Source organism: Bipolaris maydis (genome assembly GCF_028858645.1).
Source record: "Bipolaris maydis strain C4 unplaced genomic scaffold PSV08scaffold_16, whole genome shotgun sequence".
Lineage (NCBI taxonomy): Eukaryota > Fungi > Ascomycota > Dothideomycetes > Pleosporales > Pleosporaceae > Bipolaris > Bipolaris maydis.
In genome coordinates, this window is record NW_027093872.1 from 390072 (window position 1) to 413675 (window position 23604).

At 49.6% G+C, this 23604-nt stretch overlaps 8 protein-coding genes across 8 annotated transcripts; 7 read left to right on the forward strand and 1 right to left on the reverse strand.

The window, feature by feature from the left end:
* Positions 1 to 387: 387 nt before the first annotated feature.
* PSV08DRAFT_381815 (uncharacterized protein) lies at positions 388 to 1110 on the forward strand (the record flags this gene model as incomplete). The annotated part of the gene is made up of 1 exon (XM_014223494.1): positions 388 to 1110. One exon carries the CDS (start codon positions 388 to 390, stop codon positions 1108 to 1110), a length of 723 nt encoding a protein of 240 aa, XP_014078969.1.
* A 723-nt stretch (positions 1111 to 1833) lies between these two features.
* Positions 1834 to 5971, reverse strand: PSV08DRAFT_356378 (uncharacterized protein; the record flags this gene model as incomplete). Its single annotated transcript, XM_014223495.2, has 9 exons — positions 1834 to 2431; positions 2482 to 2558; positions 2698 to 2858; positions 2915 to 2920; positions 2973 to 3182; positions 3399 to 3509; positions 3970 to 4019; positions 4042 to 4125; positions 4182 to 5971. 9 exons carry the CDS (start codon positions 5969 to 5971, stop codon positions 1834 to 1836), a joined length of 3087 nt encoding a protein of 1028 aa, XP_014078970.2.
* Positions 5972 to 7527: 1556 nt separating this feature from the next.
* Positions 7528 to 9101, forward strand: PSV08DRAFT_366051 (uncharacterized protein; the record flags this gene model as incomplete). The annotated part of the gene is made up of 3 exons (XM_066093106.1): positions 7528 to 8563; positions 8612 to 8734; positions 8785 to 9101. 3 exons carry the CDS (start codon positions 7528 to 7530, stop codon positions 9099 to 9101), a joined length of 1476 nt encoding a protein of 491 aa, XP_065948068.1.
* A 3016-nt stretch (positions 9102 to 12117) lies between these two features.
* On the forward strand, positions 12118 to 12872 carry PSV08DRAFT_366052 (uncharacterized protein; the record flags this gene model as incomplete). The annotated part of the gene is made up of 2 exons (XM_014223499.1): positions 12118 to 12227; positions 12278 to 12872. The coding sequence occupies 2 exons, from the start codon at positions 12118 to 12120 to the stop codon at positions 12870 to 12872; spliced, it is 705 nt and encodes a 234-aa protein (XP_014078974.1).
* A 500-nt stretch (positions 12873 to 13372) lies between these two features.
* Positions 13373 to 14612, forward strand: PSV08DRAFT_381817 (uncharacterized protein; the record flags this gene model as incomplete). The annotated part of the gene is made up of 3 exons (XM_014223500.2): positions 13373 to 13565; positions 13657 to 14207; positions 14263 to 14612. The coding sequence occupies 3 exons, from the start codon at positions 13373 to 13375 to the stop codon at positions 14446 to 14448; spliced, it is 930 nt and encodes a 309-aa protein (XP_014078975.2). The 3' UTR covers positions 14449 to 14612.
* Positions 14613 to 15447: 835 nt separating this feature from the next.
* PSV08DRAFT_405403 (uncharacterized protein) lies at positions 15448 to 16322 on the forward strand. The gene is made up of 3 exons (XM_014223501.2): positions 15448 to 15558; positions 15608 to 15906; positions 15993 to 16322. The coding sequence occupies exons 1-3, from the start codon at positions 15531 to 15533 to the stop codon at positions 16176 to 16178; spliced, it is 513 nt and encodes a 170-aa protein (XP_014078976.1). The 5' UTR covers positions 15448 to 15530; the 3' UTR covers positions 16179 to 16322.
* Positions 16323 to 17869: 1547 nt separating this feature from the next.
* On the forward strand, positions 17870 to 18360 carry PSV08DRAFT_381820 (uncharacterized protein; the record flags this gene model as incomplete). The annotated part of the gene is made up of 3 exons (XM_014223502.2): positions 17870 to 17961; positions 18025 to 18074; positions 18140 to 18360. 3 exons carry the CDS (start codon positions 17870 to 17872, stop codon positions 18346 to 18348), a joined length of 351 nt encoding a protein of 116 aa, XP_014078977.1. The 3' UTR covers positions 18349 to 18360.
* A 4081-nt stretch (positions 18361 to 22441) lies between these two features.
* Positions 22442 to 23583, forward strand: PSV08DRAFT_231227 (Alpha/Beta hydrolase protein; the record flags this gene model as incomplete). Its single annotated transcript, XM_014223503.2, has 1 exon — positions 22442 to 23583. One exon carries the CDS (start codon positions 22442 to 22444, stop codon positions 23408 to 23410), a length of 969 nt encoding a protein of 322 aa, XP_014078978.1. The 3' UTR covers positions 23411 to 23583.
* Positions 23584 to 23604: the final 21 nt, after the last annotated feature.

Below are 23604 nucleotides of genomic sequence, written 5' to 3' on the forward strand. Positions count from 1 at the left end.
CCCTGACCAGAATTCAAAATTCCAACGACTGCACCAATCTCAAGAGGCTCATCGCAAACTCGAGAGACGATTAACACTCATAATAACAATAACAATAACAGCACATCCAATAGCCACACGTCAATTGGACCGCAACAAAATCCTTCAACTATGGTAGCAAAGGCTCCTAGTCTCACAAAATGTCACTCCATTTCGCACAAACTCATATTACTGTGGCTATAACTACTCACCAACCCCCTAACCATCACAATTCCTCACAAACCACAAACTACCATCCCCGAACAACTAAACACCACCCTCACTCTCACCACCCTACCACCCTCACCACCAAACCACACTCCCATCCAAATAATTCCACCCTATCGAATCCAAATTCAAACCACAAATATGCCCTTCCGGATCCCCCAACCGATCACCAAACCCCCACCCACACCCAAACCAAAACCCACTCAACCCCAACTCCCCTCACCCCCACACTACACCCTCACCCCCACCCATCCCTGCTTAGCCACCTTAGCCGCCCGCCTAGCCTACACATCCGAGCCCCGCTTCCTACCCAACGGCGAACTCACACGCCCAGACCCCATGCCCGGCTATATCCCTGTGCAGCACGACGACCGGCTGCCACAGCATCCCCGGCCCGCCAGTATTTCATCCTGGCATTCGGGGCGTCGGGCCGAGAAAAGGCGGGAGGCGAAGCCTACTTCTACCTGTGCTTCGACGACCACAGAAGGACGAGTAGAAAAGAAAAAAGGGAGAGAAGAGGCGAGAGTAGGAACGACGGCGTTGCGGCACATGGAGTTGGCTATGCGGCCGAAGAGTGCGTCTGCGCAGGGTCAGATGAGGCATGAGGGCTGGCATGTGTGTGAGCATACTGCTGCTGCTGCGGCGGGGATGGACGGGAGTAATGGGAATACGACAGTGCCGCCGCGGGAATCTGGGAGGGGAGGTGGGGAGGGGAAGAGATATGTACGGTGTACGTGCTGTGGGCGGGAATATCAGGCAAAGTCGCCGGCGGAGCTGAAGCCAAATACAAAACCCAGCATATGTAGGGATTGTGGAAGGAGGATGAATGTGGAACACGGTGAGAGCGAGGAGATGAAATTGTAGATAGACGAGTATGCAATGTAAAAGAATGCGTGGGAACGTTGTGAACACCGTATCCATCTTACTCACGAGTTTGTTATTCTTTCAAGGCCCGACAACTCAAGACCACATGAAATGTCCAAATCCAGAAGAACCCGGTAAAGTAGTCTCGTCCTGATTGATCTCAGTGGCAGACGGAGAAGAATCAAATACGAACAGCATATCAATTTTGAAAAACTCTTTTCTTTGTAGCAGCAGGGCCGCGCATACTTTACATGTTAAAAACCACATTAACCGTTTGGAACGAGATCAAAAGGACATCCATATGTGCAAGAAAACTTTGTTTCGACGGTACAGAAACCAGGACATCCTCCATGTAGCTATGACAGTCGTAGGGAGACCGTCTCAAAGGGAACTAAACCTCCCATGCCAGATAGCGCATCAGGACGATGCCGCGCCAGAATAGTAAAGGTACATCAAGGATCCAAGGCCCCGGAGTAGGAAAGGTAATAATCAGTCTCATTGGCCTCATGTCGCACAGTCATACCTCCGGATATCCTTAGGCTCCATTTTCGCATAATCCATGTCCACAGTGGGAAGCCTCGGAGCGTCAATTTAGAAAAAAAAGAAATGATACTTCAGGCACCACACAGGCCTACTGGATGTACGTCAGTAGATGCGCGAGAATACGACACCAGGGCAGAGCCAGAGGTGTTCGACATACGTTGCCAGTCATGCTCTTCTGTTCTAATAGCGACCGCGGGGTGGGTAGTCAGCCGGTGGGGCATCGTAGGGTGGGCGTCCTCCCGGGCTGCGGGGACGAGCACCACGCGGGGAAGGTGGTCGTCCTCCGTCGTAAGGGCGCCCGTGGCCGTTCATGTAAGGGTCGTCATAGCGACGGGGTGGAGGTCCGGCCCTAGCATCATAAGGATCGTCAGGGTAACGCGCGCGCGGTGGGCCATACTCATCAGGCATGCGACCACGAGGTGGCGAACGTCCATAACCGACGTCACGCCTGTCATAGAACTCGCGGGGTGGTGTGCGCCGGCGGTAGTCGTCGCGTCGAGGGCTGTAACCACGAGGGGGGCCGCGACGGTCATAGTAGTCGTCGTACGGCGCAGGTGGGTAGCCGCGGCGTCCCATAGGGGAGCGCGATCGATATCTGTCTCGGCCCCGGTCATCGGGACCACCAGGGCCTCCGTAAGGAGCCCTAGGCTTAAAAGGTGGAGGTGGGGGAGGATCAGAGACGTCTTGGATGCAGGTAACCTCCTGCCCCTTGAACTCACGGCGGTCCAGTTTCTCCACTGCAGTCTTCAGATCGGCGGCCGTCTCATATTCGACAAATCTTAATAGCGTCAGCATGCCGTCAGGAGGCCTTTACTGTAGTGCACTCACCCAGTGCCATCGCGTTCACGGCCAACTTCAGAGTAGACGACGTCCAATCCAGATTGACGGGCAAAATCTTTCAGGTCCTATACATTCGAAGTTAAGCGAGGTCCAAATCCAGAATGTATAACGGGAAGCACGCGAGAATAAAGCCATTACTGATCCGGGAACGGTACGCTGACCCTAACAGGAAACTGGGGAAATCCAATGATCGGGGAGTCTGACCTGCCAGCTGGTCTCCACCGGAAGATTTGCTATTCTCATCCGGTATGGCGTACGTCTAGGACGTGGTGGGACGCGCTCGTGGGGAGTAAAGTTCTCGTTGCGGGCGCGCGAGCCGCGAGCGAATTGGACAATGAGGCGCTCGCCCATGAAATCGGAACCATCTTATAAAAGGTTAGGAGGACGTGTCTGGAGGAATTGAACGCGACAAACTACATACGGAAAGCTACACAGGAATTAGCACTTCTCTGATCTATTGGGTGGTGAACCAAGCTTACCAGGAACGACGTCACGAGCGTCCATGGCGTCCTTGTACTCGATGAAACCGAAACCGTTCATCAACTTGATCTCGGTAATCTCACCGGTGCCATGCGTCTGAAAGTGGCCTTCGACGTCTGCCTTGGTGGCATTACGGGGAAGGTTGCCTAGGTATAGGCGCGTAGACGATACCTCAGTCATGGCGATGGGGGTTATGGTGGAACTTTGGCCTAAGGATAACCTAGTCTGGATAAAATGGTGAGCACATGTCCATGAGTAAGCGGAGAGCCAGCGAAGGAGTGCGCATCGTGCCTGCTAGATATGGGAGGCTCCGTTTCAGAGACGCGACACCAGGAAACCAGCGTCCAGCTATGCGCGCAACTACAAGGACCGGGATAGACGCGCGAGGAATGGCCAGAGAATGCAATGCAGGCAGCTAGTCGTACCTTGGAGATTGATGGAGGTGGCGAAGGGTGGATGCAGGGCAGTGGTAGAAGGACCTAAGTGGTGAAGGGCCTGGAGGGAGCCGGATGAGCGCAGATGTCGCGCGCTCGAGTCTGAGGAGAGAAATTAGTATGCCCGGTATCGCGGCAGCGGGGTGCAAGCAGAGATGATGGCCGAGCTGCTGTTGATGTGACAGGCCCCGGCGTGGTTGTTGGGTGGAGAGTGACGAAGGGCGCGGAGACGAACTTCGCCCAACGCCGCCTTACTTGGCTAAGCTAGAGCACGGACATCACGTGCATCTCGCTCTCTCTGAGGCCCATGGATGTCCTGCCGAGGCTACCACTCGGATGTGACCTTACGCAAATGCATGTGCTATCATACGCTGAGAGGCCATGCTGAATACGTATCCCGACCACATATTCACCAATACGAAATGCTTGGCAATCAAGATATGTCATTCATGTGCCTCTGTTGCAGTCGGCAATCCTCGCTTGGGCAGCAACAACAATTGGGCTGGCCACTTATACATACACATGTGGTCTCTCCTAATATACATGTCGGGTGATGTCTTACTTTGCGCATTGAGCTGCCTAAGTTGAACAGGTATGGAGCTCACCAGGTGACTGTCGTTAAGTCAGGACGTACTTTGGTCCTTCGCCGCCCTGCGGTGTTTGCCAGTTGATATCCTGATCCGGTACTTTGATATCGCAAGTCTTGCAGTGAACGCAGCTACAACCAGTTAATCAGAATGTGCTCAATCTTGACTAGCTCTTTTGGATACTTACTTCTGAGCGTTGATTTGGAACCGGACGCCCAACTCTTTGCTGGCATCCTCGACATACTCATACACACCCGCGGGACAGAAGCGATTTTCGACACCCTTGTATTTGGGCCACTCCCTCTTGGCATGCTCATCAAGATCCTTTACTTGGAGATGGCAGGGCTGATCCTCCTCATGATTTGTGCCGCTACGGCTGACACTGGTCAATATGTCGAAACTGATCTTGCCGTCCGGCTTGGGGTATTCGATCTTCTGGTACTCATCTGCAGGTTTTGTTGCTGCATGATCAGGCTTCCCATGTTTCAGTGTCCAAGGCGCTTTGCCTCGGAGGACGTATGCCTCCAACCCTGAGTACACTATACCTCCGTATACACCAAGACGGGTATGGAAAGATGGTCTCATGTTTCGCACCGTCTTCAACTCTGACCAGATTGGTGACTTGCGCATCTTGTCTTCATAGCCATACAGAAATACAGTCCCGCCGTCTGTGTTGGCTTGGAGAGCGTCCCACGTCGCCTCGGCGGCCAGCATACCTGATCTCATCGCATTGTGTGTGCCTTTGATTTTCGGTAGGTTGACCAAGCCCGCTGCATCTCCCAGGAGGGCACCACCGGGGAAAGCAAGTTTAGGGATGGACTGGAAACCACCCTCGATCAAAGTCCTTGCGCCGTAGGAGATGCACTTGCCACCCTCCAACACATCCTTGTATAACGGATGGTGTTTCATCTTTTGGAACTCGCCATAAGGCGCCAGCCACGGATTGGGGTAGTCAAGCCCGACCACTAAGCCAATACTGACCAAGTTGTCGCCAAAATGGTACATCCAGCCCCCTCCATAGGTGTCCTTGGGAAGCGGGTAACCCAGAGAATGCACGACCAGACCAGACTTGAACTTCTCGGGCTGCACTTCCCAGACCTCTTTGATTCCGAGGCCGTAGGTTTGATGCTGGCTGTCCCGCCTCAGGTCGTACTTTTTGATAATCTGCTTTGACAAGCTGCCGTGGCAGCCTTCACCAAGCAATGTGACACGGGCATGGAATTCCATTCCTCGTTCAAAAGAATCTTTGGGTTTTCCCTCTCGCGATATGCCAAGATCGTTGGTGGCTACACCCCGTACAACGCCTTCGTGGTTATAAAGCACTTCGGACGCAGCAAACCCAGGGTAGACCTCTACGCCGACCTCTTCTGCTCGTTCGCCGAGCCACTTGACCATTTGGTTCAAGCTTATGATGTAGTTGCCATGGTTGTTCATCTGCGGGGGCTTGGGGAGGGGTATGGCGCGGTCCCTGGTCATGAAGTACATGTGATCCTCCTTCGCAGGCGTAATGTCAGCGAAGCGGTTTAAGTTATCCTCCGATCTCCAGTCCGGAAGTAATTCATCAAGAGCAGAAGGCTCAATGACGTTGCCTGAGACGATGTGATCACCTAGCTCTCCAGCCTTTTCCAGCACCAAAACTCTGAAGTCCTCATTGCCTGCCGCTGTCGCAAGTTGCTTCAGCTTTATAGCCGCCGACAGACCGGCCGGGCCCCCACCCACAATGAGCACATCGACCTCATCGGATTCGCGCTCAATCGACTTGGGGTCGAATGCGTCGTCTACCGCAGCCAATCGTGTGCGTGGTGTTGTGCAAAAAGGTCGTCTTTGGCCGGCAATTCGGAGTGCCGGGCGGTAGGATCCTGACACACTTCGTATACGCGGTGACGCGCATGCAATTGGTCGTGTTGCTATGCGTGTGGATTGCGACGTCGTGAGCAGCCGTCGTGTTATGGACGCGGGGATGGACCGTGTAGCCATTGTGGCGTGCTGGACAGGCATTTTACGTTGATGGACGTGGAGAACCCAGGTGAGAAGAGGGACGGGATCTCAAAGGCTTGTATATGTATACGCGTGACTGGCTACACTCCACTAGCCAGCACTCAACCGTCCGGGTGGCGACGAGACGGAGGCACCAAAAGACTGCGCCGTCCTTGACCAGACTTCGAAAATGACGATGTCCAAAAGTCGCAGCCGAGGCTAGAGGCTAGGTGCGGGATTGTAACGGGGCGCACGCCATTGGCCAGCGCTCCCGTCACCCCGTCACCCGTCACTTTGTAATTCCTTCGCTCCACTCTCCACATTCAACACCTGTCAAAACATGTACAGCTGACCCGACTATCAGCACGGTGGCGGTTGATTTACAGCGTACCTCTAACCATGTAACCCACACGTTCAGAAACGAGGCGTTGATCCCCCGGCTCCTGTATGGCTCGTGGCGTGTCAACACCACATACTGAGACGTTCCGCAGCGTTGGTGAACTGCAATGGGCCCACGCGGTACATGGAACCCACAAAACCGATCAGCTACAGGGCAGGAATCCTGCTGTCGTCGTTCTGCTTGAGAGGCTGTGAGCGCAGCTGTTGTAGTTGTTTGACATATCACCTACTGTGTACACGCATCGAATGCCCCTGACTCGAGGCAAAATCTACCAGTCTCTTGTACCCCTTCACCAGTGCAGAGCGGAAGGACGGCAAGCGACTGGACAGTAGTAGATCAAATTAGAAGACGCATGGCCTGTATTCAGATCATTCCCCTTCAATATCATCTCCTTCAAAAAGCAGTTTTCGTCAAGACCTTTGAGGCTTCTTGGTATGTACTTGCAGCGGGCACATCTCGGTGGGTCTGAAACCAGCTGAGATTCAGGCCCACGTACGACGGCAAACCTCAGTCATACATCAAACTCCAAACTTATGCGTTTAGGATAGTAATTTCTCCGCATATACCCCCCCGGCCCTGTCTGCAACAAGCTCTCAAACTGTACACGTTCGATTTCTAGGCCGCATCTCTGCATGACGACCGCCTCCCCGGCGTCAGGCGTGCTTCTCGCTTCTCATCCACAATTCCATATTCCTATTCATGCGTTTTCATTCGACCGTTTACAGCCAAGCCGCGGCCCCGATCCCATAGTAGACATGATCTACGCTTGTAACTGGAAGCTTAGCTCTTGTTCCTGTGAGAGAATTATGGGCCTGATCGGCCAGACCTCTTTGAGGCCTGACCCTCTCCAGGCATCCTCCAACGGCGCATGTGTGATGTGCTCGGAAGACCATGAACACCCATCTCAGCAAACGCGGCTTGTTCTATATTCAGTACTTCTCTGTTCAGGGAGGTCGACATGGTGCATAAGGTCAAGTTTGTATATAACCTGATTCCCTTAGAAGCTTACAACATCACGCTCACCTTCCATCATTCGGATCATTCTTTCGTGCTGAGCACTTATTTTTATTTTCACTTCGATTCTCAAGAGCTGTGCTCAATTTACATTTCGACACATCTCGTTCCAATCCTTCAACTTTAACCGAATACCATCATTATGAAGACCTCTATTCCCCTTCTCACAATTCTTTCCGCCTCCTTTGTGGCAGCGGCTCCAGCGCCTTTCGCAGGCAATGGAGCAGCAATCGCTGCTCGCTCCCAGGACACGGCTATTGCCAACCTGAAGTTGGGCCGTCGCGAAGAAGAGGTTGTGCATAAGTTTGGCGAAAAGGCCCTAAAGCTCCGCGGTGTGCTCTTGGCCGCACGGGGTAGTATGGTTATGGATAATGCTAATGCAGGAGATGCTGCTGCACAGCAAGATGAGGCTGCCGCTGAAGCTGATCAGGCACAACAAGATGCTGCTGCTGCCGATGACCAGAACGCAGCTGCTGACCAGAACGCAGCTGCTGACCAGAACGCAGCTGCTGAGCAGCAGGCAGCAGAGAAGAAAAAGGCAGAGGAGAAGAAAAAGGCAGAGGAGCAAAAGGCAGCCGATCAAAAAGCAGCGGCCGAGCAGCAGGCCGTAGCAGGGCAAGCAAACAATGCCACTATGGGAGCCGGTCAACAAGCTGCTGCTGAACAGCAGGCAGCAGAGAAGAAAAAGGAAGCAGAGAAGAAAAAGGCAGAGGAGAAGAAAAAGGCAGATGAGAAGAAAAAGGCAGAGGAGAAGAAAAAGGCAGAGGAGCAAAAAGCAGCGGCCGAGCAGCAGGCCGCAGCAGGGCAAGCAAACAATGCCACTATGGGAGCCGGTCAACAAGCCGCTGTTGAACAGCAGGCAGCAGAGAAGCAAAAGGAAGCAGAGAAGAAAAAGGCAGATGAGAAGAAAAAGGCAGAGGAGAAGAAAAAGGCAGAGGAGAAGAAAAAGGCAGAGGAGCAAAAAGCAGCGGCCGAGCAGCAGGCCGCAGCAGGGCAAGCAAACAATGCCACTATGGGAGCCGGTCAACAAGCCGCTGTTGATGAGCAAGCTGCTGCTGAACAGCAGAACAGCTGCAACATCGGGGCTGATCAGGCTGCCCAAGATGCTGCTAACCAGCAAGAGGAGTTGGCTAAGGGTATGCAAGACGATGCTGCTGGTGGAGCTGCTCAAGCAGGAAGTAAGTATCGTCTCCTCTAGCAACGACTCTAGACACTAACAAGCCTAGATGGTACAGCTGGCGTTGGCGGTAACAACGGAAAGGGAAAAGGCAAGGGCAAGGGCAAGGGCCATCATGGTAAGGGAAAAGGCAAGGGCAAGGACAAGGGCAAGGGCAAGGGCAAGGGCAATGGTACGTCTTAGGTTCCAGAAGAGTCCGAAATGGTGCTAATTAAGATGCAGGTGCCGACGCTGAAGCTGGTGCCGGTATGGGCGCCGGTGCTGCCGCTGATGCACAAGCTGGAGCTGCCGATGCTGCTATGGGCGCCGACGCTCAAGCTGGTAAAGGCAAGGGAATGGGTGCCGCTGCTGATGCTGGTATGGGCGCCGGTGCTGCCGCTGACGCTGACGCTGAAGCTGCTGAGGGTGCTGGAGCTGCCGCCAACGCTGGTATGGGCGCTGACGCTGCCGCCGACGCTGGAGCTGCTGCTGGAGCCCAACAGCACAAGGCTTCAGGCATGAGGCGCAACACGAAGAGGACAGTTACCTTCCGTGCTTGAATCTTCGGCCAGCTGAAGTTGTAGGTTTAGATGGTGGAAATTCTGGGATGAGATGCTCTGCGGTGCAGATGTCTTCTCTTGTGATGTAACATGCACAACCAAGTGCTATATCGTTTTGTAATAGAGTCATGGCCATCGAATTAACAGCACCATGCTAGTCGAGCTACTGCTCCATATGTTCGCTTCGTTGCACGCTTTGATCTTGATATCTTGTTGAGTGCAATGATCCGGCTATTTCTTTCTCGAATATGTTGTTACTCGTGGGTTTAAGGACGATAATCTTCTCTAGTGCCTTAGTGTAAGTAAAGTAAAAGTACAAGAGTCAAATACTCTAAGCACTAGAAATAGAGAGATGTGGCAAAAGTTAAAAAAAGCCTTGGAATGGATATACACCCAAGAGTTGCGGGCTACGTGGTGCAACGACACAATGCATGTTCTTTTACGCGTACGTTGTCCCTGCTGCACAACTGGTGCACATTACCTGCCTGCGCCCACCAATTGGCTCCTGTACTGTATCGGAGTTTGCCTACACACATTCCCAATCTATTCGCATACCCTCAGGACGTCAGGGCGCGTCGCATCAACTCGCGATGTTGTTCAGAATGATCGAATCTTGCGCGTTGTGATCGGGGTATCGCAGCCGCGGCTGCTCTATCGCTCGCATGACTGGTAACCGGCGGCGGCGATGGAATTGCACATCGGGGCAGACGGTTAAGAAATAGCATGTTATAGTCTGCTTCGGCCCATCAGTATTGCGTCGCTAGCTAAATGTTATCAGATGGCGGGGAGCAGTAGTAACATACTGTAGCTGGCCGCACTGAGACGGAAGCGTAAGCGACAGGGCCATGACCTCACGCTAGGCCATATGAGGGGAAGCGCTATGCCCAATACGGCTACGGCTATGGCGGCTATACCAATGATGGCCTCGACAGATAGGCTATGTTGTGATTCGACAGGCGAACTCTCGAGTGGGCGTCGTCGCTGAAACACGGGGGAGATGGGGCTAGCGTATGCGCTGATAGGGCAGCATACGAGGGCAACAAGGAGAAGCTGTAAAAGCATATTGTCTGAAAGCAGTATGTGGACTGTTGCTTTCTAATGACCCAAGATAGATCCAAAATATGTGCTAGGTTGGGACGGAATACGATGTAAATGGAGTATGGCGATGCTTGCTTGTCAGAAATGTGTAGGTGATGTAATTATGGTGATAGAAGTGAAGAGACGAGCAGATGGTGTGTCAAAGTGAGTTGGACGTGTTAGTAGCAGCAGTTATATAGAAAAGGTTCTGAGGCTTGAAATGTGTTCTATGTACACAGTAGCTACTGTGTTTAAGCATGAGCCCCGCCAGAGCTGACATATAAGGGTGGGATCCCGCTTTATACACCACAATGGGAAAATCGGGGCGCGGAGAAGAGATGGTGGCTTGCTTGCCAGGCCAATCGAGGGGCGCACAAGCAGAAGGCCTTGGCACACTAGAGGACGGTACTTTTCGCGCATACTCGAAACGGATAGCCACACACATTGATGTGCCTAATGACCTACTATTGGGCCAAATAGACAGACCTAAAAGCACAACCCTTCCCAACATACTGGAGCACTGCCACGGATGTATGACGTCAAGGTAGTGATTGATTCTCACATTGTACGCGTGCTGTTCCGCCACAGTTATGTCTCAACCTAAATGCCAAGGAATCACTTGAACCACTGCCTATTCATTAATCCTGGTGAGCAGAGTAGGGTTTTGACTACTCGTCGGTCATATTCACAGTAGTAGCAACAAGGGACCATATCGGAGAGCGAAAGGGTGGAATGACTATGCGCATTGCTACAACTTGGATATCAGGTTTTCCATCATCAGACACCTACATTGTCCTGATACTCTCGTACTCTACGAATCGGGTTGCATGCACGCACACAATCCTCCACACCAGCATTGGTCGCAGTTGCGACTGCCTTGCCTCACCGGCAGAAAATCGAATGCAACCGGCCTGTCGTCCTAGAAGCGCTCACTCGTTCCAGGAGCAATTAGGCTAAAACGACATAGGGATCGCAGATCGGAAGAACAAATTGATATGAATCAAATCTTGACCATGACCACCAATAAGTAATCATGTTCAAATGTGCATTCAGCCACAGCATAAGGGCTACGCCCATTGATGAAGCACGTGATGATATCATGTGACCTACTTCTCTGTCGAAGGACCTATTAGCAGAATTATAAGTAGCAAGTTTTGTACGATATTTCTGTTTCTCGACACGTTTTCTTCAACACAATAGGTTAATGCAAACTTGTTCGAAGGCCTCTTCGCTGATACTAATAACTGCGGATCTTGCTTTATCCATTAGACTTACCATATGTGGATAAGATCTACATACAAGATGCGTCATCCGAACAAGAGACAAATGTCGTTAGTACACTGCCTTACGAATCTCTTGCACTTCGAATCAGCGTCAACTTCCATCGTGTGGTCCAACATATCACAGTATTAAAGTGTCAAACTGCTCCGACGGAACCCGAAGAGCCGAAACTCCTCCTTCGGATTGGGGAGCGAACAGGTGTTGCGACAATATACCTCACCTATCGCTCCAAGCTTTCTATGCAACACACCACAGCCGTCTGATAACTAGCAGTTTGTTCTTAGTAGTCGACCGCGACCATCCCCATTCGTGTATCGACCGGCTCTTTCCACACCAAGCTACCATGGGAAGGATTGGCCGACATACGTATCTTGACAATCGGGCCTTGCAGCAACTCCATTCTGTTACCCTGTAACATCACAAAGATACTTTTATCATTTAACTGCGTTCACCAAACTTGTTTTACTCACTTCAACACTCACACAAAAAAGTGTCACTCGTTTTCACTTTCACCTCGAGACGCTAGTCCAAGCTCCCACAGCCGCGCTTTTGTGTGCTGCGTACAAAGCAAGTATAGTCCTCAACCACACCCACGTCAACGAAAACACACACCGCGTCACCAGAATAGCATAACTACTCAGATACCAAGACCCGAACTATGTCCGGTCATCGCGTACTATCAGAGGTGTTGCGCAAAGAACCTCGAATCGACTCAGGTACTGCGCTCTCTGACCCAGTTGTCACATGCAGTGGCCAGTTCTCAGCCAAGTAAGTATATTTTTTGAGTATTCGATTTTACAAAACTCATGCGCTAGCAGAAAAGTCAAGATGCCTGAGCTCCACAATACCAAGTACGACTTTGGTGCCGCTAAGGCCCAATACGGCGAGAATGAGCTTCAGCTTCGGCAACCGGAAGGCTTTCCGATCATTCCTCTTCCTATCACGATAGCGCGTGCTTACGAGGAGGCTGCAATGGCAGCAGCAGCGAGGGATCACTCTGAAGTCGTATTCGACATTTACGAAGACGTAAATGATGGTACACGCAAAACGACAACCGAAGAGGATCATGAAATGATTAACGCCGACGCCGATGAAACCGTTGGTGAAGTAGAGGAACAGGGCAACATCGACGATGAAGCCAGACAAGTGGGTGACGAGAACCACCATGAAGTTCCTCCCAACTCTACAAATGCGACCAAGAGCAATCCAAGACTCGATGTACATGTAGATAGCCTGGGACGAACACGCGCAGCAGCACATCGGCGTAAAGCTCTTGAGACCATACAGCTTGGAGATCATACCGGGGACTTGAAAGCAGAAGTGGCAAGCATGGGCATCAGCAAGAAGCGTACAAGTAGCCGTATCCAGAAGTCTACACAGCCTAGGAAGCAGTCGATTAGGAAGTCACGCTAGGGAGCTTCGAAGTGCTTTTCTGAGATTGTTTGGTTCGTGCGATGCAGCTCGGGGGGATGGATCTGGGCCTAACGGCTTATGTCGTGTAGACCTGTACTGGTTATCGGGACGTCGCGGATAACTTCGCTCCCAAGACAATTGCCAATTCCAGCATGGTAATAGACAGAAGAGCACCTGGATAGCCCATGTTAGCATAGCAATGATAACTCATTGGCACAGGCCACATATCGCAACCCGCTCTATCGCTCGGTGTAAATGGACCCTAGCTCAAGCTGACGCCACTAACCGCATCAGGATTATGTACACTTGCAACCACGTGTGAGCGCGTATTAAAGCTAACGACTCCTGCCCCGCCTTCCCAGCTATCTCCAACATATCCAGACAACGGTATCGGCTTAACTTTGCTTTTCCCAACCCCTCAGTTCCCAACACTTCCGGCCCCGAAACTGCGACGTCAATCAACCTCTCCTTCGCTCAAAGAGCCTCCACGTGTAAAGAAGATGGCCTCTGGCATTCAGATCGAGCTGATACGAGCCTGGTCTAGGGATATCGGCCACGTTGTTGATGCTGCCAACTCACCAAAAGCCGAATTTGCGCGTCTGGCTAAAGCAAAGGGGTGGGAGGGCGGCAATGAGACATGGCGTTCGCGCTGGAAAGAGTGTTTCAAAGAGGAGTATCCATATGGTCAGCGTCGTACGTCTTCTCGTTTCACCATGTATTTGGAGTGTTCAATGCGATGCTATTAGGTGTCATGTTTGAAGTGTGTTGCTGACTTATGACACAGGTCAATTAGCACGTGAAGATAAGACTGAAGCCTTAGAAGATGGCGGAATCCATCTCGAAGATAGGATGCGCAGACTCTCAATCGTATCTGACACCTCATCATTCTCGGTCATTTCCAGGGCGGATTCCTTTGATAGCGTAAGGTCGTTCGACAGTCATGAGTCTTTTGAAGACCTAGGTGCGGTTGTCGATGTTCCTGTTCCACTCAACCCGGCATCGGTCTCCGAAACAAATGAATACAGGGACCCGGTCGAATCGGAAAGAAAGCCCTCACTGAGCAGTTCTGAATGCAAAGCAGACAGCAATCCTGCCTGGATAAAATTCACCAACTTCGTGCACTCGCCAACTGCGCCTTTCAAATCTGAGTTTGAACGTCTCGCTCACATCAAAAACTGGACCGGAAGTGTGAAGAGGCAACAGTTTGTTTCTTTGCTCAGCTCAGAAGTTGCTTTCTACTGGGGTACTGATGGAGATACACTTGAGCAGTACCAAGAAATGTGTCGCGATCTTGGTCTTACTCACATTCCCAGTACAGTTACACAGTGCAAGAAGGTTCATTTCTGAATTCCACCTAGGCACGAAGGAGCAGAGTGCTAATCATAGACAGATCCTTGACCCTTTGAAGATTAACCTTTTTACCGTTATTGACAACAAGAGAAACCCAAAGATCAAGATCGTTCAGTACGAGTCTCTCAGCAAATTACGGAAGAGCATTCGCAAGAGCGGCTGTTTCCCGAGGGATGCTGCGAAAGCGGGTGGTGGATGCTTCAGATCGCTGCTTTGCAGGTTGTAGCCACCCCAATCATTTATGGCCATTTTGGAGTTCGGAGTGTGTGATTTGACATTTGGGCATCGAATATACATGATGGAAAGACCGAAATTGCATCTCTCTTACCTCTGTGTTGAGCTCAGTCTAAGAATAAGCAAGAATAGTATCTAATATTCAATAACATCTACTACTTTCAAACGCTACCGCTGGAGACTAGCTGATATATCGCAACCTCTCAATGCCGTGTTGTGCACTCACTGCTCTTTTACGGATATTGGTCAAGGTAAAAAAGACTGTCGCAAGTTTGGCGACGCGATTTTCTATATCGATAAGAAGAATCAAGGCCGATAAAAACGTAGGTAGCCTAGCTGGATTGCAAGGCTCTTGCTGCCGTTGTGGAGTCGAAGCAGTTCTTCATACCATGACAGGATGCATGAAGGCATTCTCTTCGATGTGGTGAAATGTGTCGCATTTCTTTCTCTCTCTCTTTTTAAACTCAGTATTTCACTCGCATCAAAAACATATCCAGAACTGGACCAAGCGCTAGTCAATATGTTTTGGGGCTGTGGCTGTCTTATGCAGTGGTGCAAGAACGGGACGGCACGTCCTGCTCAGTACCGTGCCATAGCTTGCGAACCAATCCTTTCAAACAATTGAAAATGACCACTGGCACACTGATACATGTCCAAGGCAGCAATTGGCCAAGTTTCGTCCCATTCAATGTTTGCACAGCCCCAAATCTGCCTTGTATGCATGTGTGTGGCACGGTGACACCACCGTGCGTCATTCGCTCAATGCGCCCAGTCTTCACAAGATAGCAAAGCTTCAGGGTTGTTAGCTCATTGCCCTCTAAAAGCTCACAAAAAGCATTAGGCTACAGCGATACAAGGGGGTTCTTCTTTGTGGTGGTTTGTTGCCGCTGCGGCGTCATGCATGTAGCCTCCATGCCGCATACGATGGATTTGTTTGTTGCCCCAGGCTGTGAAAGTGACTTCTATATCAACTGCGCGTTAGAATCTATGTAACTTACCATCTCATTTTCATCAATACCTAGAGCGAAAACCTCCGTGCTCACAAAAGTAGCTGTACCAGCACTCCACTCCACCATGTCTCCTAACTGTCCCCACTCTCTTCGTAAGTACCACCCCCCTCGTACCCTGAATCCCAGCTAAACCACCCCAAGCCACACCATCCCCTACCCCCTCTCCAAAACCGCATAAATCCAATCCCGGCGGCACCTGGTTCTCGCAATTCCCCCCCTTCGTCTACGATCCCACCGCAGGTCTAAAATCCAACTTCGAGCGCCTCGCCAACGCCCGGAACTGGGGTGACAAACTCAGACGCAAGCGCTGGAACCAATGTCAGGCCGCCGAATTCGATGCTGCCTATGGGAAAGATACATCCAAGTTGGAGTCGTGGCAGGCGCTTTGTCGCGAGGTGCTTATTACCGAGGTCCCGACGAGTATTACACAGTGCAGAACGGTACGTAACAAACAAAGTTCACAAAAAAAAAAGACCTTGATAGTGATGAAAATGGAGTTGTTGTTGTTGCTAATGTACGATGTAAGGTTCTCGGAAGCAAGAATGTACTGGTTAACTTGGTGAATCTGATTGATCATCGCAACATGGGGGTGCCTGTGATACGGTTCAAGAGTTACGCGGCGTTTAGGAAATATACGACTGATGGAAGGATTTTTTCCAAGGAGAAGGCGAAGGAGGAGGGGTTTATTAGGGCGCTTTTGAGGGTGCTTTAGTGGGGGTGGTGTGAGTATGAGAATGGGAATAGGGCGGGGTCTCTGTGTTTCTCTCCTTTTTACTCTCTTTAGGTAGGAGTTAAAGTATCCATGCCCTATCTTGAGAGAATGAAAGAGCTTAAAATATATCTTCTCGTGCCTCTATAAATTGCTAATTAGTTTTTAAGCCTTAGATCGAGGATAGCTCTGTAGCTACTCTTCTTCCCTCTTGCTGTTTTCCTGTACTTTCTCTACTCTTCCACTTAGCTAGCTCGTTAGAGGAGCTTGATCTTATTGCCTAGGAAGGCTAGGCTTATTTGTGATTTTTTAGTGTTTGTTTTATAGCTTGCTTTACTAAGGAGTCTACTCTTTCATTTCCTTCTATATCTATATAGCTAGGAGTAGTGTAGTTAATTAGGTGTAAGGGGCTGCGCTCCGGGGAGCAATCGCGAGGTATACAAGGGGTTGTATTCGATAAAGAACTAAACTTCTAAGTTACATAGCTACTTGTATACGTTACAGGTAGTCTAAATAGGGTTTAACCCGCTCATTACAATTAGGCTTTAACGAGTTAATGGTAGTAAGCGCAGCGTTAAATGATTGCATTATAGTCATGTTATAGGTAATCAAAGTTAATAAAATGATTAGTGTTAGGAAAAGTAGTAATCCGGCGTTAGCCTATCCAGCACCTCTATAAGCAACACCAAAATCGCATCTTGAAGATATTCCGAATCTTAGGAATTGGCTCGAAGGAAATACACACCTTTCCGAGATGACGAGACGATTGAGGCTTCTAGTACAAACACAGTTGCCGCTAATTTCATCTCTATAGCTTCAACAATAAAGCTGCCTCCATTGCGACGTTCATTAGTGGTCGATGAAGCTGAGATTGATACCATGACTTGCTCCCACGCCGCAGCAATAAGGCGAATCATTTCCAATCTCGCCAAATGCCACTTGGTGTTAACATTGATGCGGAAGAAGAAGCTAAACTACCTTTGATAGCTCAGAATCTATGGAGCTACGAGCAGGCTACAAATCGGTATCGAGATCCTGATGAAAAAGGTTACGTATGTCGAGGTCGCAGGCCTGAACTGGTCGGGTTGGAACGCGATTATACAACACCGACATTCCAGTCTCAAACTTAAAAAAATAATGTCACCAAACTGATGAGATAACAGCAATTGATCTACAGCATTTTTGTTATTGTGTAATCATTGTATTTAGTCGCAACTTATATGGTAGTAATATGACGTGATTACAGTTTGGACACGGATACGGATTGCTATGTTAGTAACCCCTCTTTAGGCCGGGGAAATCTGGTTCTGAGCCCCACAGGTGTGTAATAGTCCATTAGACAATGGTTCCTGCATACCTGAGTTCAGAGGCCAATGTTCCGAAGCTCCGGAATCTCGTAGACAACAACAACTTGGTCGTATTAATTGCCTCGGATACATAGTCCACTCGGATGTACCATAAACATGTGGGGCGTGAGTGATTGCGCTGGTTGGTTTGCGGGTGGCCCACTCGAAAGATGTAACCAGTGCTCCGGGCCCGCATCCGAGCCCATGTCCGAGCCCCGAAGAGATAGAAGCAAGTTACAGCATGACTTATTTAATAAAGGTTGACGTATATGATCGACTACATTATTTCACATCTCCGCCAGGACCCAAATTTGTACACAACAGGATCTTAGCTGTGCTTCGTAGAAAATGTCTACTGAAAAGTCCACAACTCAAAATTATGAATGGATCATCCATTTGCCGATTCATGTCGCAAACCCGGTACCTAAGGAAAAGGCAATGTGAGATCCCAAACGTTTGGAAATCCTAGTCATCATAAAAAAATAGCTTATTTCAATATCTAGAGAGCACAGAAAGCGCTGTAATCAAGAGGTCGACTTTTGGCTTTGTGAGGGTAAGTTAAAGTCATACTCATTTAAAGTTGCTCTTCCAAAGTCTGATAGTCGGCACTAAAAATAGGACTGGTACTTGAGGAGCCTGCCGCCAGTGTACCTGGAGCGCGCATCAAACGCAGTCACATGATTGTGAGCGCGCCGTCTAAGGAAGCAGTCTTCGCTCGTCTTCGGGACGATATTTTCTACCCTAGTCAATGGGACGTGGATAATGCAGAAATTGAGCCGTTTATTAGTGTGTCTAGAAAACCACTGGGAGATAGCACACAGAAGTGACAGATTGAGGAAATTCTATTACAGAGAACTACACTAAGAGTTACTGTGTGAGGGGGAGCAGATTCTTGTGGGCGGGCTTCCAGAGGTATCTCCCGAACAGAACAGTTCAAGGTGTAGGGATAATCAAGTGCGGGTCTGTAGCTGAGCCGTCGTTTGTCATCATCAGATAATGAATCGCGACACTAATCGCATTATGGGATGGAGAGACACCAATGCGCTCATGTTCCTCCTGATCAGTGCGAGCCATACCAAAAACCCTAATCGATGCTTGTACTACCTGTCGAAAACCGAGAAAGCCTAAGATTAGGTCATTCCATAGTAGGCAGTCAGGAAATGGAGGTGCTAACAGCCCAGGCGAGATGTTATAGAGCGTATGCACCGGCTCTGATCATAGTAGTAGTATTCAAGCAGACCCAGTAACTTAAGCGCATGGAGGAATGTCGTCTCTTGTAGGGCTCGATCAAGCCTATCAACACTTGCCACATCTTGTATTAGGAGCACTAATAGTCGGTGTCAAGATTCTCCGGTAAGTAGCATAGGGAAATTCGTTTTCACTCTTCGTAAATGTCGAGATAGTCTAGAAATGAGCCCAACGTCCACTGGATTTACAAAACCTCGCCTGCAAAGTATCAAGCTGAAAGCACTCACAACGTCGAAAATTGATCTGCTTTCTTCTATTAAATCTAAAGATGGGATTATAATGCTATACATCATCCTAGCTAGCAGCGTCGGCGGATCTTTAGGGAAGAGCTGCCCAACTTGTCGGGAGCCTATCGTGACACAGTTTGAAGATCGAAGCCTGCTGTTCGTAATTATGTTGCCATAATTTTTCACCGATAAATAGGTGTCAGCATCATACAGCGGTTTGGAATGATGATTGCTCACCATGAGGCAATCTTTTCTCCAGTCTACCTGGAAAAAAGGCAATCCATAAAGCACTAAAGCTTCGATCAACAGCCAAGGCGAGAGCGTGGCACTAATATGAGTTATCATCTTGGGCTCCTATTTGAAGCCTATGCGTCTTGAACACTCCAACCGATAGATTCCCATGTTCAATTTGCGCACATACAGGGGCTGATTGAATATCGACACTCAATAGTCGACGACTAGCAAATCGGGTGGGACTAAGGATCAGCCGCCGTGTCAGAGCCGAAGTTCTATTAGAACATAGCTCTCGGGCCGCGGAGGAACTGTCGGCGAAAATACAATGTCAGCGGACTGAGCTCACCCGGTCTATATTTTACAAGTGTTTATCATCGAATCAACTAACCAACGTATCTGTAGTATAGCGAGTGACCGGGCATGCTAAGACCCCACCAACTTCAACTATTATATGACTATTATACGCGATGTCTCACCCTATTACTAACAGACGAACTCTACTTTCTTAACTACTACACTATAGCGTCCGTATAGGGTCTCAAACGAACCGTTATAACGTCTAGTATCTTTCTACGTTGTCCGTTTCTTGCTAGCAGTCCTACAACATATGTAAATGGGGGGGGGGGGGGGGGTAAAATAGTCCTTTTTTTTACTACATAAAAGTCTTTAAACGAATCTCAAATAGAGCTTACATTACAGGCTATTAAACGTAACGCGACAATCTCAATTCCACGCGCTACAGTTATCTACTGTAACGGGCTGAACGCCCTTTGGATAATAGCTCCTCAGTGGGATCTCGGTTTAAGCCGCGCGCTCGCCATCTAAACTACGTTCAGACCGAGCGACGCCCAGGCACTCCGGCATAACCTTTCTCCGACAAGTAAATAAACACCACATAAGCAGAGTGGATAGCTCCTCATCGAATACGACCTCTTGTATACCTTGCGATTGCTCCCCAGAGCGCAGCCCCTTACAAAAGCTAAAGCAGCCGCCCACCGGATAGCCCGCCAAGCCGCCCACAAACGACTTCAAAAAGCCATCCAAATCAAAGATAGGTAAGGAGTCTAGACTTAAGCGCCTTACAAAGCTAGGATTAAAAAATATTATCGTTGGTGGTAGTGGTGGTGGTGCAGAGCCAGCCAATCGATTAGCTGCACTACCATCACCGCGCTCGCGTTAAGGCTGCCCCATCAAGCTACCAGCCAAGTATCAGTAGATATATTAAATAAATAATACTACTAGATTACTACACTACGATTTCTCGTAATAATAGTTTTTGTGTAGAGCTCTACAGCTTCAAGTTTGTGATAGTGTTAGCAGGGAAAATCCGGCGTTGGCCCGTCCGTGGCGTTCACCCGTCCGGCACCTCTACAGATACGTTAGTGGAAATTAAAGTCCGGCAATAATTTAAACAGTGCGTAGTAGTTTATTTAAATAAAAAGTTTACTATAGCTAGTGTAAAACACATAACTAGAGTAACTAATCGATAAGTAAAATACTAAAATTCAAGCCAAACAACACTACTATCATCTATCTTAGTTGAGTAAACTAAACCGGAATGAGATCCAGAATTTACTCTGAGAGTCTCTGTTGGAGCTCTATATATACATATTTGTAGTAAAATGGTAATCGCAAAACGCGTAACCGAACAGGCCCTTCGTTCTATACAGTATGTAACGGGCTGAGAGTGACCGGAGGCTTTAGCGGGCTGTAGGATTACCGGCACTCAAACTAATCATTCGGCGGTACCTATTGAATAGGCTGAGTTCCGAGGTTTTCCACCAACAATGGATTAGTGTTGCCTTTTCTACTATGATTGTAAAATGCTATATATCCTAAATCGCATCTATCGCTTTCTGTAATACTTTCTTCGTGTCTTCATCCATCATAGTCTTCTATACTCACTATACCCCGGACTAACCCTAGAGAAGCATCAGTACCCAACCACATATAACACTTTGCTTGGGGCTGGGTATTGGTCTTGATGGTTGTGGCTGGAAGTAAGAGTGAAGATAAAGAGAGTTGGTTAATCTACTTTTTGCGGCTGTTTCTTTTCCGTGTTGTAGATGAAGGATTTGTCACCTGTGGTTTACTACATACTTAGACGCTGTCTGAGAACACAAATGATGCAAGGAGTTAGTGATATATTTGCTATCGGTGGTGAGTCTTAATTTTGACAGATGCGCTATCTATACCGCCATCGTGTGTGATATACGGCCATTACGCAAGATGCAAATCCGGACAGTGAGAGAGTTTTAGAGTAAGCAGTGGCTGCTGATCTTTGGCTACTCAGATCGGGAATCAAGAACGAAGTTAGGCGGTTCATTCATCATTAAAGAGCTTTTGCAAATAAGAGTGAGACAAGAGCGAAGGATTGCAGGATGACGTGACAGGTCATCTGGAATACTCTGTGAAATCCCATCTGATTACAGTTGCTGCGACACTGCAGCTTCCAGATGCCTCCCAAGCACCCGAAAAGTACCAAATACCTGTAAACACAATCTGCAACTCTCACAGGAAATTTGTGTGACGAGATACAAAACATGCATCCTCAACGAACACGATGGCGACGGAGGCAACGAAAAAGCAACCTCTCAAAGCGATCGAGGATGGAATAAACTCCGGGAGTCTGCGGGATTTCAGCAAAACTAGTCATTTAACCATACGTTACTACCAAGCCCATACTATCCCATTTCCGCTCACAATGATGCCATCGCCTATCCAGAAGCAGTCTGCGGCATATTCAGGGAGCTCCATAACGCAACGCCCCCAATCTTGTGTAAGACGAAACCCCCTCAAAAGCTCGGAAATCTAGACATGCGTGTCGCCAGGCAAATGCATGTGAAGTAAGAGCTAGCCAGCAGCAAGCGTGGAGATCTTTGCTCTTCACAGCCATAGCGCTCTTTGTGTTTCGCTTTACCGCGCCACATGCCCCCCAAATCCACAATTGATATTCCCCGCTTCTTACCACAGCTAGGGCGTACTATCGTCGATCGTATATCAAACGAGGCGATCCCCCAACCATGCGTCACCTTGCGTCCCTGCAGAAGGCACTGCCCGCGCACCCTTACTGTTGGACCCTTAGACCGCCGCGTAGCAATAGTAAAGAGCGATATTTGCCCCCCCCTTCCCCCCTCGAAAAAGAAAGATACACAATGTATAGCTACCATTTAATCGCATTTCCTTTACTATTATCGTTGTCACTGTAGCGATGCAGCAAGAGAACGAGTCCCTAAAACTAAACGACGGGCGCAAGCTCTCTTACGCCATCTACGGCAGCCCCGTTCCCCAACGCACCATCATCTACCTCCACGGCTACCCCTCGTCGCGCTACGAAGGCAAGCTCTGGCACTCCAGCTGCGCAACACACAACATCCGGCTTATTGCGCCCGACCGGCCCGGCAACGGTCTCTCAACTTTCCAGCATAACCGCCGCATACTCGACTTCCCAGCCGACATCCTCGCTCTGACCGAACACCTGAAAATCCACCAGTTCTATGTGCTAGGCGTTGCCGAGGGCGCACCGTACGCGCTGGCGTGTATAAAAGAGATTCCAAAGGAGAGGCTGCTCGGCGCGAGTATAGTGAGTGGGTTGTACCCCGTTAAGCTAGGCACATCGGGTATGATACTGCCTTCGCGAATCGTACTATGGATAGCGCCGTGGATGACGAGTTTTACCGCTGCGCTGTTTGATAGTAAGATGGGGAAGCCGAGCCGGAATGAAGACCCCCGCGTCTTCGAAGATGCGTTATCGAGAGAGATGGAGAGTTGGCATCCGGGGGACCAGAAAGCGATTCGGTGCGCGAATGTTTGGCCGACGTTCGTGGCGATGACTAAGGAGTCTTTTCATAATGGGAGTGAAGGTGTGGGGTGGGAGGCGAAGCTTAATGGGAGTGAGTGGGGGTTTGAGCTTGCGCATGTGCATGTTGGCGAGGGGGAGGTGCCGTTGACGCTGTGGCATGGGAAGGATGATAGGAATTCGCCGGTCGGGATGGTGGAGCGGGCTAAGAAGCTTTTACCGGGGTGTGTATTACGGTTGAAGGAGGGAGAGGGTCATTTTGGTTTCATTTTTCGTGATGCCGATGAGATCCTGGAGGACCTAGTAAGGAGGGAGGGGAAGGATGAGAAGGATGAGAAGGAAGAGTTCATGATGGTAAGTGTTACGCAGGTGTATGAGTAGGTCGTAGCCTTTCCTCCCGTTCTAGAGTCTATTTCTATAGCTCTTTATTGATGGCACTCTAGATGTGCGACTGTAGTGATGAGTGGTAGCCGTGGAACAGGGTCTTGAAGGGTCTGGCTCTACTATGTTTGCCGGTAATACCCAAAAATGATTGCAGTTATGCACGAGATACATCATCGTGACTGTCTTTTCTG

Bases quoted from the DNA above. Each gene is read 5' to 3' on its own strand.
- PSV08DRAFT_405403 (XM_014223501.2), top strand. From the start codon at position 15,531: ATGTCTCCTAACTGTCCCCACTCTCTTC. The intron at 15,559-15,607 runs GTAAGTACCACC...AACCACCCCAAG, and splicing joins TAACTGTCCCCACTCTCTTC to CCACACCATCCCCTACCCCC. The intron at 15,907-15,992 runs GTACGTAACAAA...GTACGATGTAAG, and splicing joins GTATTACACAGTGCAGAACG to GTTCTCGGAAGCAAGAATGT.